This window comes from Vespa velutina, chromosome 6 (assembly GCF_912470025.1).
Source record: "Vespa velutina chromosome 6, iVesVel2.1, whole genome shotgun sequence".
NCBI lineage: Eukaryota > Metazoa > Arthropoda > Insecta > Hymenoptera > Vespidae > Vespa > Vespa velutina.
The window spans coordinates 9,697,933-9,714,344 of NC_062193.1; the positions used below are offsets into that span (position 1 = coordinate 9,697,933).

At 42.5% G+C, this 16,412-nt stretch overlaps 1 protein-coding gene across 15 annotated transcripts in view; it reads left to right on the forward strand.

The window, feature by feature from the left end:
- Positions 1–16,412, forward strand: part of LOC124950087 (agrin-like) — a 240,663-nt gene that overhangs the window by 210,347 nt on the left and 13,904 nt on the right. For 12 of the 15 annotated variants that reach the window (XM_047496277.1, XM_047496279.1, XM_047496280.1 and 9 more), the window contains 9 exons: positions 423–659; positions 7,011–7,226; positions 7,891–8,132; positions 9,798–9,984; positions 12,431–12,528; positions 14,511–14,567; positions 14,690–14,813; positions 14,977–15,210; positions 16,035–16,331. In XM_047496277.1, coding sequence (XP_047352233.1) covers positions 423–659; positions 7,011–7,226; positions 7,891–8,132; positions 9,798–9,984; positions 12,431–12,528; positions 14,511–14,567; positions 14,690–14,813; positions 14,977–15,210; positions 16,035–16,331 — 1,692 coding nt within the window. The remainder of the gene's footprint in view (positions 1–422; positions 660–7,010; positions 7,227–7,890; positions 8,133–9,797; positions 9,985–12,430; positions 12,529–14,510; positions 14,568–14,689; positions 14,814–14,976; positions 15,211–16,034; positions 16,332–16,412) is intronic. The other 3 variants (XM_047496276.1, XM_047496271.1, XM_047496275.1) reach the window with 3 other exon arrangements.

A 16,412-nucleotide genomic window follows, 5' to 3' on the forward strand; every position in this document is an offset into this window, starting at 1 on the left:
GATCAGTTTCCCCCTCCTTTTATCGAACGCGATTATCGAGCACGTAATTGCGCTTATTGCGTAAATTATTATATTTTACCAGAATTCAGATCGAGCGCGCGCGACGGTCTGAATTCATCGATCAAAACCAAAATTTATCATCATTTTATTTCCCTCATACAGCCTACTCTTATTTCTACGAGATATCGCGAATTCGCTTTCGTCCTCCCTCGTACTTGATAAATATCATTTTCAGAAGGATACGGGAATAATAAATAATCCTTCGTTTTAAAGTCATCGATGTTTATTTATGAATGATAAAAGTCATAGAGAGGAGGAAGATTTGTCTCGTATTAATTTAGAGCAAGTCGCGAGACACCTAATACGAGAACCTATACGATCGATAAGGATCGAATATGAAATCGACGTCGTTCTTTTTACAGAGATCAAAGATCCGTGCAGCAAGTTAAACTGCTCTCAAGGCGCCCAATGTGTAAGAAGTCGCGACGGTACCGAGGCCTCGTGCGAGTGCCTGCAAACATGCCCAAATTTGGGGGATCACGAGGGCTCCGGACCCGTTTGCGGTACGGACGGCATCGACTATCCGACCTTGTGCGACCTGAACAAAGGCGCTTGTGCGAAAGGCGCAAATATCAGCGTGGCTTTTCACGGTAAATGCGGTAAGTAATTTTACAATATATTTTGCAATGCGTATAGAAATACGTTCTAGGAGAATTCGTAAGACTTTAGAAAATTAAAAATAAAGCGATACGTCTGCGACGGAACAAAGACGACGATATATTATACGTCTTATAGGGGAGAGAACGGCGATAAAACTTTTTCCTATTGCCATTGAGAAGCGATACAGCGCCAAATTATTTATTTCCACGTTATCCTTTAATAAATATAATTGCCATTGCGGTTAATCGAAAATAGACTTTATTCAAATACATATATTTCCTATTTTCAATGCGCCTCCGGTCCCAAAGCGAAGCCTTCCTTTTGCGTATTATAATAAGAAAGGGAAGAAAAGAAGAAAATGTAAAGGCGCGGTTATGATCGATGAGTTTAATTTATAGTTTCACTATATTATATAGACACCATAAGACACGAGCAAACATAACTTTCGAGCGATCCATCCAACTCAACGAATCGTGCACGAGGTGAAATATACCGTCTCGTTCAACGCTAGAGCGTTACCAAATTTACCTTTGTGAGTTTGAGCATTCGTGAGAAAGAAAAATTGAAGAAACGGAGAAGACGTAGATAGAGAAGAGAATAGAATAAAGACTGAAGGAATCTTATTGTTAGTCATTGTAGGAAAAACAAATTCGAGGGACAAATAAGAGGATCGGCGAGAAACGTTTGAAGTCGGTCGGTTCCTTTCACGCGGTCGTAGGCAGATGCGGACAATGATAAATTAGCGGTATGCCAAGAAGAGAGACCGAGAGAGATGGCAGCGTGTTCGCAAGCGTTGAGACGGAACGTACGATATATATATACGTATATACACACACACACATATATATATATATATATATATATATATATATATATATAGGATTTATCGTCTGACTCTCGCGATCTGCCGGTGTTCCGACCAAAAGGAGTCAGGCTTCGGTGCCTCTATCTCTTCGGTCCGCCTCCGCCTCCGCCTCTCTCTCTCTCGATTGTAGACTCTTACCCTCACCTGTACTCACGGCCCCGAATCCATATACGCAGTCATCGTTCTTTTCTCTCTCTCTCTCCCTCTCTCATCTTTCTCGTCGTCACATTTACGGAAGTTGCCGAGGCACTTCGTCTCGAACGCAGTACAAACTTGGCAGGCGTTTAATCAACCGAGTAGTAAAGACAAATGTTTGATCAGACAGGTAGCAAGAGGGAGCCCTTGTTTGCTTAGGATTAGGTAAGTTCCATCCCTTCTGCTCTCTTCTGTCGCTCCAAAAGCTTCTTCCCCTCTCTCTCTCTACCCCCCCCCCTCTCCCTCTCTCTCTGTCCGTCTGCTCTCGCTCGACTTCTTCGTCTTTCATACGACAGATAGTTCTGCTCCTTCGACGTAGGATGGTATTCGATTGTAACAGTTACGATAATCGCAGCCACCGGTTAACGAGCTGGTTAAATACATCGTCGAACGATTCTCGCCCGCTTTCGTACCCTCTATCGCTCTTCCTCTTTATCTATCTCATTCTATTCCAATCTCTCTTGGGAGAACGAGGCGGTGTGGACGTGCGAACGATGTACTCCGTCCAACACCCGAGGGAGACAACTAGCCGGTTCTCTCGTGGAAAATGCATAGAATACGCAATCGTCGTTCTAATTTCTGTTGCCTTGTGTAATGCAACCGAAATTAACGTAACGCGAAGAGTAGTCGACCGTTAAAGACAAATAACGGATAAAAAGGTTATAGCTCCTCTCTCGATCTATGTAAATTGCTTTTCATTTATTTTTTATAAGGTCTTCTCTCGATTTCCACAGAGTTAGACGATGCGATCATAAATATCGTTTTAACGAAATGGTCGGAATTTGTCGCGACCATTTTCGCTCTCTAACTTGTTATTTGGTATCTCTGTTTTACGCAACAGCGGGAAAAAAAGTATTATAAAAATAGGAAAAGAAAAAATTAGAGCTCTCGAGGGACTGCTTTAACGGCGCAGGCAGCAAGACGTTACTTTCCCGTTGTTCCTTTTTAAGAACGCGAAGGAGAAAAAAAGGCAGAAAGAGAGGGAGAGAGTAGATAAAACGAAAATTGCACAAGTTACGAACTTTAACGATATCCAGTGGTCGCGTACGACTACTTTGGACTATCGTCGAGTGCAATTTTATAATCCGCTTCTCTTCTCCCTCCTCGCAATCTGTCCGCTTGAGCGTAATAACGACGGTACGGATTCGCATAGAGAACTAGACTGCGTCTAGATCCAGTGAGCCTTTTAGTTTGGTAGGTGGATAAGGAGAAGAGACTCGAAGGAAGAGAAAGTCACACCAGGACGACGACGTCGGAAGTTTACAAAGATGAACGTCTTCCTCTTCCTACCTCATCCTCTTCCTTCTTCGTTTCTCTTCTCTTATTCTTCCTCTCTTCCACGAGACTTCTTCGCTTCTTCCTTTTCAATTGTATTTCTACCTTGGTATTGTATAAGGAACAATGAAACGTAATATCCACGGCGGGAAAGTCGTCGAGGATCGCGTCCTAGAGACGAAAGAGATAGTCTCTCTCTTATTCGCATTAGTTTCCGCATCTTCTTCCTTTCTCGAATCGAAAGGCACGCACGCACGACGACGACGGCGACGGCGACGACGACGACGACGACAATGACGGCGAGAGCAACGTTTATCAATCGGTGCCAGTTGGTCCCGTGCGATACTTTAAAACGCCAAAATCGATAATAAATTCTCCGCAGCATAAAGTATCAGTTGCCGTGGCTCGAACCCACCTCTCACCTTCCTCCTTCTTCCATCCGATCCCCTTTCTCTAGTCCGTTCGCTCGCAACGTCTTTCGTTCGAGGGTAAGGCCAAATAGAATAGCTTCGGATACGAATCTCGAGTGGCGCCGACGATAAATCAAATTAGCTCGAAAAGTTTCGAGACTTCCGAGCCACCGAACTCGTTTCGCTTTCCCTCCTTTCCATCTCTTCTCTCCTCTACCGTTTGCTTCTTGATCGGCAATCTGGACGAGTATATTGAAAATGGAGAAAATGCGAAAACGTTTTCCATAGTTGAGTCGAACAACTTTTTCGTTGGAGATTAAAAACGGAGATTCTGAATCGAGAGAGAGAGAGAGAGAGAGAGAGAGAGAGAGAGAGAGAGAGACATCTTTAAAATGTGTGACGCGTGAACGTAAACTGATGCGATGTCATAGATAAAAGTGTCTCTCAATATTAATAGAAAATATTCCAAGCGTCGAGGAGAAAGAAATAAGTTGAGAGAAAATCGAATGAGAAAAAAATGTTTCTTTTTCAACTAATTAACGCGAAAACGTATAGGCAGAGATTACTAGTGTCTACTCTTCCTTACATTTCGTCGAATAAACTCACTTTAACTCGAGATTCTTCTTCTGGTATCTTGGGTAGAGACGGAAAGAGAGAAGTGTACCCCATTCTTTTCACGCTCGAGCGGCCCGTATAAGGGTCTTGGGAACAGGGATGCAGAGAGGACGAGCGCTTCAGATACGAGCTTCGGTTCTGCAAAATGGATTCAACTAAATTCTCACACTCGCTAGGCTAAAGTATTTGCCTCTTTCGAACGTATATACATAGACACGTGTGAGAGGAAATCTCGAAGCAAGAAAAAGAGAGAGAGAGAGAGAGAGAGATAATCTATGTGGGAGGGTATCTATGTGTGTGCGCTCGTGAAAGAAGTAGGATGGAAAGGCAGACTGGTGACGTAGCTGAAACGTGTTTATCCAAAGACCTTTTGCGAACAGGTTCAACGAGACGGAAGCTTCTCTTTCGTTGGATCGGCGGAGGAGCGACGCTCGATTTTCACTTTGAAAGGAGAACGTATACTCGTACATCGTAACGGAGAAGAGAAGAAATATAGGAGTCCGAAACTCTACTTGGAAAACGAATTCGCGCGAACGTTGCACGCGACTAACCGGCAAACCTGGACGAATACTGCACCTTCGCTTTCTACTTATTTCAAACGATCGACCTCTTTATCATTCACTTTTCGTATATAAAATCTTCCTTCGACTTTGTATTCAAACTAAACGAATAATAAGAGTAGCATCATTTGAGATAACATAAAGTACACCGAAAATCAATAAGTATTTTTTCGAATTTTCGCGTTTATGTTTCCTACTCCAAGGAGGAGGACGAAGAAGAGTAGGATATCCGCGTGGCCCCGATGCGCGACGACGACAACGACGATGGTGTGCATGATGGCTTTGTCGGTTTCTTGGTTGCAATACCTGAGGTCCTACCAAAGGTAGATCGAACGGAAGTGGGTTACTGCTGGTGTACGTTAACCCGGAAGCACCGCGGTGCTGCTGTTAACATAAACCCAGTCATTCCACCTCCCAGACATAATACCTTTATACGACGCTCGTAACGTTCGCTCGCCTTCGTTTCGCGTGTCTCGTATTCTCGCTATTTTGTGAGCAACGCCGGAAGTAGCAGATAAGACCGCCATATTCTCTCTCTCTCTCTCTCTCTCTCGCGCGCGCGCGCGCGCGCGCGAATGCACGAAGAGATATGACAATTACGATATACGCGGTATTCGGGTTCTCCGTTTATTAGACGTATATGCGTTTCGCTTACAAATAATTTGCGCGAGAAAGATCTCGCAAGACGGCAAATGCTTTAATCCGATAATAAGCGTTAAATTATATAGCGATATATCGAGAGAAGAAACGAAGAAAGTTATAACAATGTTTCTCCATCGGAAGATGAATGGTTCGGATCTATCGGTTTTGCGCGTGTTGCCGTTATCGGTAAATATGTTTTATCTAGATCAAGCTAGTCGCGCCGCGGCGCCGGACCGAAACGTAGCTTATCGAACGCATCGTTGCGGAAGAACGGAATCGAGGCAGATCGATCAAATATATTGCATCCGTTTGGTGCGTGTGCGTCGGTAGACGCGCGGGAACGTTCGAACGTCCATAAAATTGAGACCGATGCTGAACTCTTCGATGAAAAATCCATTCCCGTCGTTCTATCTCACTTCGTCGATATACGCTTAGCGTTACTTAAATTCCGGAGATAATCGCTTTTTTCTTTTCATGGCTCTTTCGATACAACTATTAAAAGCTTCTCATTCTATATTTCCCTCTTTGCGAATTATTATTACTCTTTTTTCAAAGTTATTTCACGAATGATACGACGAAGCGCATGGTAGGTCGAGATGGACGAAGAAAAAAGAAAAGAGAGAGAGAGAGAGAGAGAGAGAGAGAGACAGAGAGAAATGGAGACCTCATGGAAAAGTTTCTTTCAAGTTGGAAGATTAGTTGAAATCGGCGAGACCACGGCGACGACGCAAGAGAAACCAGACGCCGCGACGCTTGAATGCTCGGATGGAACGAAAGCAGAGAAGCGAAGAAAAGAGATTCCAACGACGAACTTAAAAACAATTGCCCTGTGGTGGCGACGCGGGAATTTTAAACACACTTTTATCGTTCGCGCGACGCTTTCTCTCTTCGGTAGATCCCTCGGGCGTCCCGAGACCGTGCCGATGGAATTCGAGTTATGTCCACGTTCGCTCTCTCTCTCTCTTTTTGTCCTACCGAGAAAGAAAATTCATCCATCAAAATATAACTTTCGTAGTACACACTTCAATTTCCATGATTTATACGTTTTCTTTCCAATAAATAAGTTTTTCTTGCTTCTTTTCGATAAAAAAAAGAAAAAAGGAAATTAAAAAGTAAAAAATTAACGTGGAGCGTCATTGGTCCTATATTTTGAAAGATCCTTGCCAAAGATCCTTGACATTCGTTGTTTATGTTGGAAGCATACGAAGCGACAAATTTTCTCACTCTGCTTCCGCACTAACATTGTCCTTGTAAACAGCTTACGAATATCGTAACGATCATTAGCATTATCCCTCGCTATAACAGAGAATCTCAAGCGTCGAACGTTGTCACGACGAAGTAAATGTATGTAAGATCGGAGTGATTGCCGTTATCAAAGATACAAATTTGAGAGAGAGAGAGAGAGAGAGAGAGGAAAGAAAAGCTGCCCCGTCAGTCGTATAGCACACAAATGTTCGAGGTTGGAAAAGAGAACTAAATCCTAGCTTTCTTCCAGCTTGCTCGAGGCTGAAGATTAATCTCGTGGTAAAGCGCGACTTCTTTCTCGGTAACGCCTTCGGTTCCATCTTCACCCCCATTTTTCTCACCTACTTGTTTTTTTTCTATCATTTTTTTGCTAACCGGTGGAGCATAATGGCCGAACAGATTGCTCCGGTCCAATGCTCGTTTTTTAATGAAAGATTATTGACGTTGAATGGGAGAGAGAGAGAGAAAGAGAGGGAAATTTCATTGGACGTTATTATAATAATTATTAGGAAAATACTTGATGGCTCTTGTTCGATATTACAGATCCCTGTGGTAGCGTCGAATGCATGGAACCAGAGATCTGTCAGTTGGATGGCTCCAGGCAGCCCGCTTGCCGTTGCGGAGAACAGTGCGGACTCGAATTTTCGCCCGTATGCGGAAGCGACGGTAAGACTTATTCGAACGAGTGCAGCCTCCGACAAGAAGCTTGCAGATCGAGGCTTCCACTTCGGAAGATCTATAATGGTGCCTGCAGTTCAGGTAAGACGAAACTCTGAACGAGTTAAATACTCTCTATCTTCAAAGCCCAGGCTTTCCTAGAAACGCGCTATCTATCGCACAAATATCATTCAACCAACAATGTAAGAGCCTGGTCGTTCTCGTAAACAATGAGAGTTTAGCGGTGTACCCACGTTTGGATTAGTTTGGAATAGTTTCCTCTTAAGCAAAGAAACGTAAGTCAACGTGAATATCGAAGATATAATTCCAACAATCATTTTACATATCTGCGAGCATCGTGGTACTTTGATCGATAAACGTTCGCCAAATTCAATCTCTTAAGCATGCCACAGGAAATGCCACGTTGATTCGTGGCTTATAGTTTTCTCCCTGACTCTCTCTCTCTCTCTCTCTCTCTCTCTCTCTCTCTCTCTCTCTCTCTCTCTCTCTCTCTCTTCGCTATCTGAGTTCCTTAGTAGAGTAGTACCTCTCGTATGTTATAAACACGCGATAAAATTGATAAAATTTTATTCTCGAGTCGTATCGAAAAAAATAAAAAAAATAGAAAATAAACGAATCGCACGTGGATCATTGAGCAGATAATTTGATAATTATATTTCGAAATCAATAACCAAGTCGAAGATGCCATTCGAACAATGCGGCAAAACGTATAATATAAAGTCACATTTTCCGCACAATTTCTCAGGTATCAATCCCTGCGACGAGGCGAAATGCGGTTCGTACGAACAATGTGCCATCAACCGATATGGTATTGCGAGCTGCGAATGCGGTCCGGAATGCGAGCCAGTCATGAGACCAGTTTGTGCGCGCGGTGGCACCACCTACACGTCCCTTTGCGAGCTCAAGAGGCGGGCCTGTCTAACGAAGAGCAATATCGAGGTCGCTTACACGGGTACCTGCGGCTCGAGAGGACCCTGCTCCGAAAAGGTCAGTTGATCTCTCTCCTAGTTCCTCCCTCTCTCTCTCTCTCTCTCTCTCTCTCTCTCTCTCTCTCTCTCTATCTATCCATCTATCTCTATATCTCTATCTTGCTCACCACGATATCCAATGCTACCGAGTACCCGACAAATTGCGACCGAGAATCTCTCGAGGACGACGAGAGGAGATAGGTTGTGGAAGGTATTTCGCGATTTCCGCTCGCACGAACGCGTGCATCGCTTCTCTACGATTAATGGTCTCGCGCAGCTCTTTCTCTTTACGCCGACGGTATTCCCTCGGCGATATTCCCGACGCCTCTCTACCTCACGCTCTCTTTTCAATTTTTCCGCATCGAAGGACTATAACGTCGACGAGTTTTATAGTACTAAACCGTCGGCGGTTTAGTAATGAAAAAAACCAGAACTTTACTTATTACTTGTTCTTTGATCCGTTCGTAGAAGAACGTCGAGTAATTTGACGTAAAGACGAGTAAAATATTGTAATTGAAATAATTGTTTGATTACGATACCTCGTTTGTATTCGCATTTTCTACTTCACCCATTCGTTGATTTCTTTGATAAGGTTTAAAATGCTTAGTACGGTCTCAGCGCGTACCGTTTTCACGAGAGTCTTCTCGAGAAGCGATTGTCGCTAATTGGATGACAACCAGGTCGGCGGATGTCATTGCGAGAGAGAGAAAAGAAAAAAAAAAAAAAAAAGAATGGGGTCGATGAATTTCAGTAGGAGTAGAGACAGTAATAGTGTCGAGTCACCGTTGATTCGAATCCTTTCCGGTCAAATCCTTGCCGTTCGTTTAATTCGACATTGCATATTCTTATTTCTTTAACGACAAAGAGATTATTACTAAGCCCGGCATATCGTTTAAATTTGCATAAAAAATGAAAACCTGTTGGTTCGCGGTTCGAAAATGAGAAGGATAATTTAACTTGGCGCGTATTCGTCGACTCCTTCGAGAGGAATGAATATGAGCGATAGGGGTAAGCTCGGCATAAAGCTCGATACTTAATAACTCGAATGAAAAAGGTGAAACTGGCAAGATTCTTGAAAATCATGTCTCAAGATTTTCCACGCGATAATTAATAACGAAGTAAAGTCGAGGATGAAAGTTAGATCGTAGGGCGTAGAAGCGACGCGAAAGGTAATGGGTAAAAACTCGCTTCCGCTCGAGTCGCGAATCCTCGATTATAACGAGAAGTTTATCGAGTACCTGGTCGCGCCGCGTCGCCTGGTCGCGTTTGCTAATCTCATAATATTTCTATGCGCAAAATTCCACGTCGGAGAAAAAGGACAGTGCAATGCAGTTATCTAATGGAGCAAAGTACATTAAATCCAGAGAATTAAGGCAGCCGAGCGTAGTAAATTATGCGTCGCGATAAAATATCGTCAGCAATAAATTATCAGCTTTAGGCGAGGGAAGAAGGCGAAGGGTGCGCCCTACCGGTCTCGTGTCTACGTAAAGAGAAAGAGAAAGCGCGTTCGCGTTCCTTCGGATGGGACTATCGAGAGAGATCCGCATCCTCGGCTTTTTTCGATGCGAACAAAATTTACCAGGATAAAGTTCCATTTAACGCGACTAATCTAATGTAGTGTGCTACCCAAGAGGAATAAAAGAAAAATAGAAGAAGAAAAGAGAGATGAAATTTCTTTTCACAGGTCTGCCAATGGGGTGCAATTTGTGCGGAAAACGGTGGAAGCGCCATTTGCGAGTGTCCTACCTGTCCGGCGGAGTTTCAGCCAGTTTGCGGGGACGACGGCATCAGCTATGGAAACGAGTGCAAGCTGAGATTAGAGGCGTGCCAACATCGCCGAGAGATTCGAGTTCTTTATCAGGGCTTGTGCAGTGAGTAATCGAAGATTCGACAAAGATTTCGACGATCGAAAAGTATAAAAGTATATAAATGATTTGCTTTTATTGAGATTTAATCAACGCGCATGACTTGCTGTGATTTTTTGTTTTGCCACTAAAAAATCTTCAATGTTGAAATCTTCTTTATTTTCTTCCTGACGCTTTTCGTCATTTTTTAAGGTCGCATGTTTTCCTTCTTCTCATGCGCTCTCATTAAAAAATTTTTTAAATTCCTAAATAGCTGCTTGTGATACGCATACGCAACTCGAAGAAGAATGTACTATATACGCATACGTAGATAGACTCTCTTGAAGGCATGCACGCGAACGTTCGGGTATTAATCTTCATTATATTATTTTCCTCCGTGGATTTAATAACAACGGCCACTTTCTTCCTTTCGGAAAATTTCATTGGCCGTTTACTTTACGCCATAGTATCCTGCAATTTCATTCTTATTAATTCTCGTTTCGGGCGAACCGCAACAACAGCAGCACCAGCTCGCTCCGTTCTACTTCGTATTGTCGATGTGGGACGAAGAGGAACGAAATAGTCGAGTGAAACCAAGGAAGCGAATTCTTCGATGACACTTTCAGCGATTTCTTTGGGATTCTCTCTCTCTCTCTCTCTCTCTCTCTCTCTCTCTCTCTCCCTCCCTCTCTCCCGCCCTTCGTGTTTTATTTTAAGCGTAAAGAATAGATTTTTCGCCAACATCAAGAATTTGTCACGAAAACCGAAAGATGAAAATTATTAAGCCAAGAGAGACCAAGTTTCGTCATCGATGACGAGAGATATTTGCGATGAAAGGAAGAGAAGAGAGAAACGGCACAAAGATTCTGTGTGACGCAGCGAGAGAGAGAGAGATAGAGAGAGAGGAGGGGAAACGAGAGAACAGAGATGCACCACCTGGAGGCAATACGAAATTTATCGTCCGTCATAACAAGATGACAAGGATTTCTGAAAGCGCGAAACTACGATATAGTCACGCTTTAATCTTCCCCATTCTACATTCTTCCTCTCTCTCTCTCTCTCTCTCTCTCTCTCTCTCTGTGTGTGTGTGTGTGTGTCTCGTCTCGCTCGCCCTCTTTATGGAAATTACTCGCGAATGACCCGGCTGTGCACGAAACAAACGTACAACTCGAGGGTTCGCCCCGAGGCTGGGTTCCGCGTGACACCTGGCTCCGTTCATTTCCAACGCAAATTCACACATTCGCGAATGCATCTGTCGATGCCCCCTCCTCTTCCTCTTCCTTTTCCTCCTACTTCTTCTTCTACGCTCTTCTACGCTCTTCTACGAATCTTCTTAGCATACACCCAAACATCCATGTGGCTGGCTCGCTGACCTGACGCCATCGTCGTCTAAGATATTATACTCTATATGTGAAATATCCAAATAATTTCAAGTGCGTTAACATAGAATTTTGCTTTTCTAGCTCGCTTAATGCATGAAAACATTATACGAATATATTTCCATTTAAATGAGAATTCGATTATCATGAACGAGTCGACGCTTTGTCGGGTAAGACCGATCGATACGAAATTTACGAACACACCGCGGTTTTCCCTTGGCCGAGGACTTGTATATCACGTCTTTATACTACTTTCAGATTTCCAGATACGATACTGCGATTTAAGCGCAAAATAAATCTATGATGACGTCTATTCGACAAATTATTCATTGTAACGTATTCATTTTAAACGATTATTTTGCAGATATAAAGAAAAAAGAATAGAATTAGGAGAAATGAAAATTGTTACGATAGAAGATAACTCCTAATCGATCTGTACGGTGAAAATCGAAGCGTACGGTCATGATTTAATAACAATTTCGCCGACGTAAAAGCCACTTTTAAAGTACGCGTATCTATTATCTATACGTATCTAATATCTATTCGCGTCAAAAGACAAAAACGTGCGCACATAGTTTCGATACGTGGTTGAAACTAGGTCCGAGTATCGAATTCCTTTCGCTAATGAATGCTGCCTACGATCGCGCTCATGCCTCTTATGAGAGAAGTCATTAATATGCAAGACATTACGCTTTTAATTAAGAACGAGAGGACTAGCTCGCGTAAACGATATTAATATTTGGATCCACGAGACAACAACCTCCTTGTAGAAGAAAATAAAGTTCTAGTCAAGTGTGTGTTACGCGACGATATTTCAAAATGATATGAGGGTCGTCATTTTTGTATCACCCGCGAACAATCGAACCGCGGTGCCTTCGTTAAATATCTTCCGTAAGAGGAAGTCAAAAAAGTTCAAAAGATATTTCTAAATGGGATAAAGGATAGTAGTTTGTATCTCCGGGCACGATATTTAAAAATACGTCGAAGGACGGACGTCGCGATTATCCTCTCGCTACGTTAATTCGTCGTTAACCTGCGTTAGATTTGTTAAGTGCCATTATGTTTATAAAGTGATACCAATTTTCTCTTTGCAGACGGTTGCGAAAATAAAAAATGCGAACATTATGCGGAATGCGAGAGCGACAGCGCCGGGGAGGCAAAATGCGTTTGCCCGACGAAATGCGAAAGTTCGGTAAGTAATACACGTAATAAAAGCGAAGAAAAACTTTAGAGATGAGTAGTAGGAATTTCTTTGATTTTCTATTTATACGTATGCGTGCCCGCACACGGATATATAACACCGAGTGTGAGAGCGTTTGTGAAAAGATTTATCAAGCGGCGGATGTAAAAACGAAAAAAGGGGAAAAAAAAAAAAGAAGCGATCGTTGATATTCGTAGGTTATGTAGCCCTCGTTACTGGCGAACGTTATTAATGGAAAAATGAACCGATTTATCTCTTATCGTTCGCTGACAAAAAAATTGGGAAAAATGACGCTTGAACCGTATAGACCGTAGAACATGTGTTAGAAATGAAATTCATATCGTGCACGCAAATACATAGGTATGTATATGCATATCGTGTACGCTCGATAGGTCATTCATCGTGGGATGAATATTTTACTCTTGTTACGTTAACGAGAGCGAGACTTAACGCATGTCGGGATGGCCTTTGATAACCAGCGAGATCGGAGCATTTGATCGCTGTCTTTTCTCGTTTTTTATTTCATCTAACACAACAACCATTTCGTTATATCTCCTGAGGGAAGAATCGTTAGAGACCATATAAGTATTTTTCGCGAGCGAGAACGTCGGCCGATAGATTTCACTCGCAGCTGTAAATGCGAGTGAGTTTCTTTTATTAATCGAATCACTCGCTCCTAGTGATAGAGGGACTCGCTCGATTATCCACTAACGACATATCTAAAGTCCCCACCGTCTTATAACGAAACAAAGGAATCCCAACGTGTGAAGGATTAACACGTGAAATGATCGCTCGTTTTTCTTTTTTTTTTTTTTTTTTTTTTTTTTTTTTTTTTTTTTTTTTTTCAACGTTCCATTCGGTCTATCGTGGATTGTAACTTTCGGATTCGTGAAACGTCTCCTGCTGACGAAACCTCGAGTGAGTTCTGAATTTTTCGGGTGTGGTCGCAGGAATCGTTCGGAGGGTTAAGAAGACGGAGGAGTAGCGCGTGTGCTTCGTCGAAGAAAAAGCTAGGGAACTCGTCCTTTTACTACTCCAAGAAAGTGTCCTAGAAAAGAAGGAAGAAAATGAGGGTTAAAGGAAGGGAAAGAATTTAGAATTCCCTTATGACGCGACGACGTTACGAAAGAAAAATCTATGGTTGAAAGGAGAAGCATGAATTATTTACTCCTCGCGCGATTTCAACCTTCTAGAGATTAAAGAATTTATCTTTTGAATTTACCTTAAAGAATAAATCAATTTTTAATCATATTTTCTATTACTTGCGTGTTCTAATGTTATATTTATTTTAACAAAATGCAGGATTACTAGACTCCTCCCCTTCTTCCCTTGTTATTATTATTTGTCGTTCCGGTGGCCGACCGGCGGCTACGTTCTTCAATGACGAACAACCAACGACTGTCTCGTTTACCTCTAACGTGCTAAGCGCGTCGTGCTATACTCGCCTTATAAGATCTGACCCGACTTTTATCGACAGCGACGTTTCTACTACATCGATTTATACATGTAGAGTAACATTTATGTATCTACAATGATTTGTTATATCAACGTTTTAAATTGAGGATAGAAGAAAAGTCCGTGTGCCATTTCTTTCAAATGCACAAGAGAATGCGTTCTATTATTATAAAATATTAGAGGTATTTTGGAGAAAATTGCATAAATATTGTTTAATGAATGGACCAAATGAATATAGATAAATTATTGCATAAGCATAGATTATTTCGAATATCGTCTCGGCGTATGTGGTATTTATTTATCGGCATATCTACTTGCGCGGGTTAAAAGAGAGAGAGAGAGAGAGAGAGAGAGAGAGAGAGAGAGAGGGAGAGAGGAAATTGGTTTGATAAAGCAATATTTATCAAACAAATTAACAACATTTTTATTACGCGCGTTTAGAAAATAAATATAAAAATAGTCAAAGTTTCTGCCGAGTACGAATATCGTATAAGGGGTTTCTTATCTTCTTACTTTAGGAATTTTGCGAAGAAAAGGCGTCGTCGTCGTCGTCGTCGCCGTCGGAGAATAGAACGGTATAATTTCCTTTCTTTTCCTTTTACTTTTTTTACTCTTCCGTATTCTTTTAATAACGGGCCATTGCTTATCTTTTCACGTAACAACATTTATTATCGCCACAATGTAATGTAATTCTCAGGGGAAAGAGCCGACGGACAAAGTTTGCGGATCCGACGGTGTGACCTATGAGAACGAGTGCGCCTTGAAGAAGGTTTCCTGCACATCTCAGACTGAAATCGTCATCCATTATATGGGCGACTGTGGTTAGTCATTCTTGTTACCTCCAATTTATAAGCTCTCATATAAATTATTGAACGAGATTAACACTGGATTATATTAATCGCACGAACACGATTCTACGAACTCGACGCAGACGAGTTTATCCGCGAAAAAGCGTATAGTGGAGTATTTAAATGGTTTTTCCAGAACTTTGCGCGAGGGTGGAATGCGAAAACGGGGGCCGCTGTATGGCAGGAGTCTGTGTATGCCCGGAGATCTGTCCGGAAAGTAACGGAGAGCCTGTATGCGGTAGCGACGCCAAGACTTACCAATCCGAGTGTGAATTACAAAAGGCAGCTTGTGGGAGGGACCCGAAATTGCCGGCCCTGCACGTGATTTTCTACGGCGACTGCGGTGAAAGATTCGCTGTGGCAGCGCTGAGTAAGTTGAAAAATTCCCTTCTCTGAAAACTCTTCCCTATAAAACTCGCGTTCGCCGATCGAAGATTCGAACAATGTGCCGGAGGGAGGGGAAAAAAGGGAGCAGAAAAAATAACTTACCCTTCGTCGAAACAATGGATAACGCTCGACAGTCGCGATCGCGAACTAGACGTTTTGCGATTTCAATTGGACAAAAGGACATTGAAGGATCTATTGAAACGGTCATATCGAACGCGCGATCATTCGCCCTGACGTATTTTCTTTCCTGTTTTTTTATTGTTACGTGAAGAGTATTATATATATATATATTTTTTTTTTTATATTTAAAAGACTCATCGCCTTTCGATCAAGCGATCAAGTTTGACCGCACGTTATCGTGCATGCAAATGAATCGTTATTCGCGAATTCGGCACAATTTCAATTTCTCCCAATATCCACATGCCTACTGGGTATTTCAACGGAAACTATAATGGTACTAGATGCGCGTTAAACGTTAAAATCCTACAATTTGCCAAATTTTACAACTCCCATAATGCATATTACAAATAATTATAAACGAAGAGGCTAAATTTTAATACCTACTTAGTATTATTATTACGATTATTATTATGCGAACGCTTCAACAAAAGCTCCTATTAATTACTATTCGTTATAACGCTAATCCACTGATTCTTATTAATCTAACCGCTTTCTAAACTCTCTCTCTCTCTCTCTCTCTCTCTCTCTCTCTCTCTCTCTCTCTCTCTCTCTCTCCCTCCCTCCCTCCCTCCCTCTCCCCTTCTCCCCGTCTCCGTCTCTTTCTCTCCTTCAAACCGCTCGAAACAGCGACGATGTCGACGCCGGCACTGACACGCGTAGCCACCACGGTCGCCGACGTTACCAGTACTCAAGAACGAGAGGCTTGCAAGGATATTCATTGCGATTTCGAGGCCACGTGCGAACTCGGACCAGATAAATTTCCAAGATGTAGCTGCCGATTCGATTGTGCCTCGATATCGCCGGAAAATATGCGCCCGGTTTGCGGGAGCGATCTCAGAACATATTCGTCTCTTTGCGCGATGAAGATGGAGGCCTGTCAGCGACAACAGGAGTTACGTCTGAGGCCCCTTGATCTTTGTCAAGGTTGGCCAACTTAATTGCATATTAACAATGCTTCCTGCTATTATTATTCTTTCCCCATCCTTTGGCGATAATAATACGTGC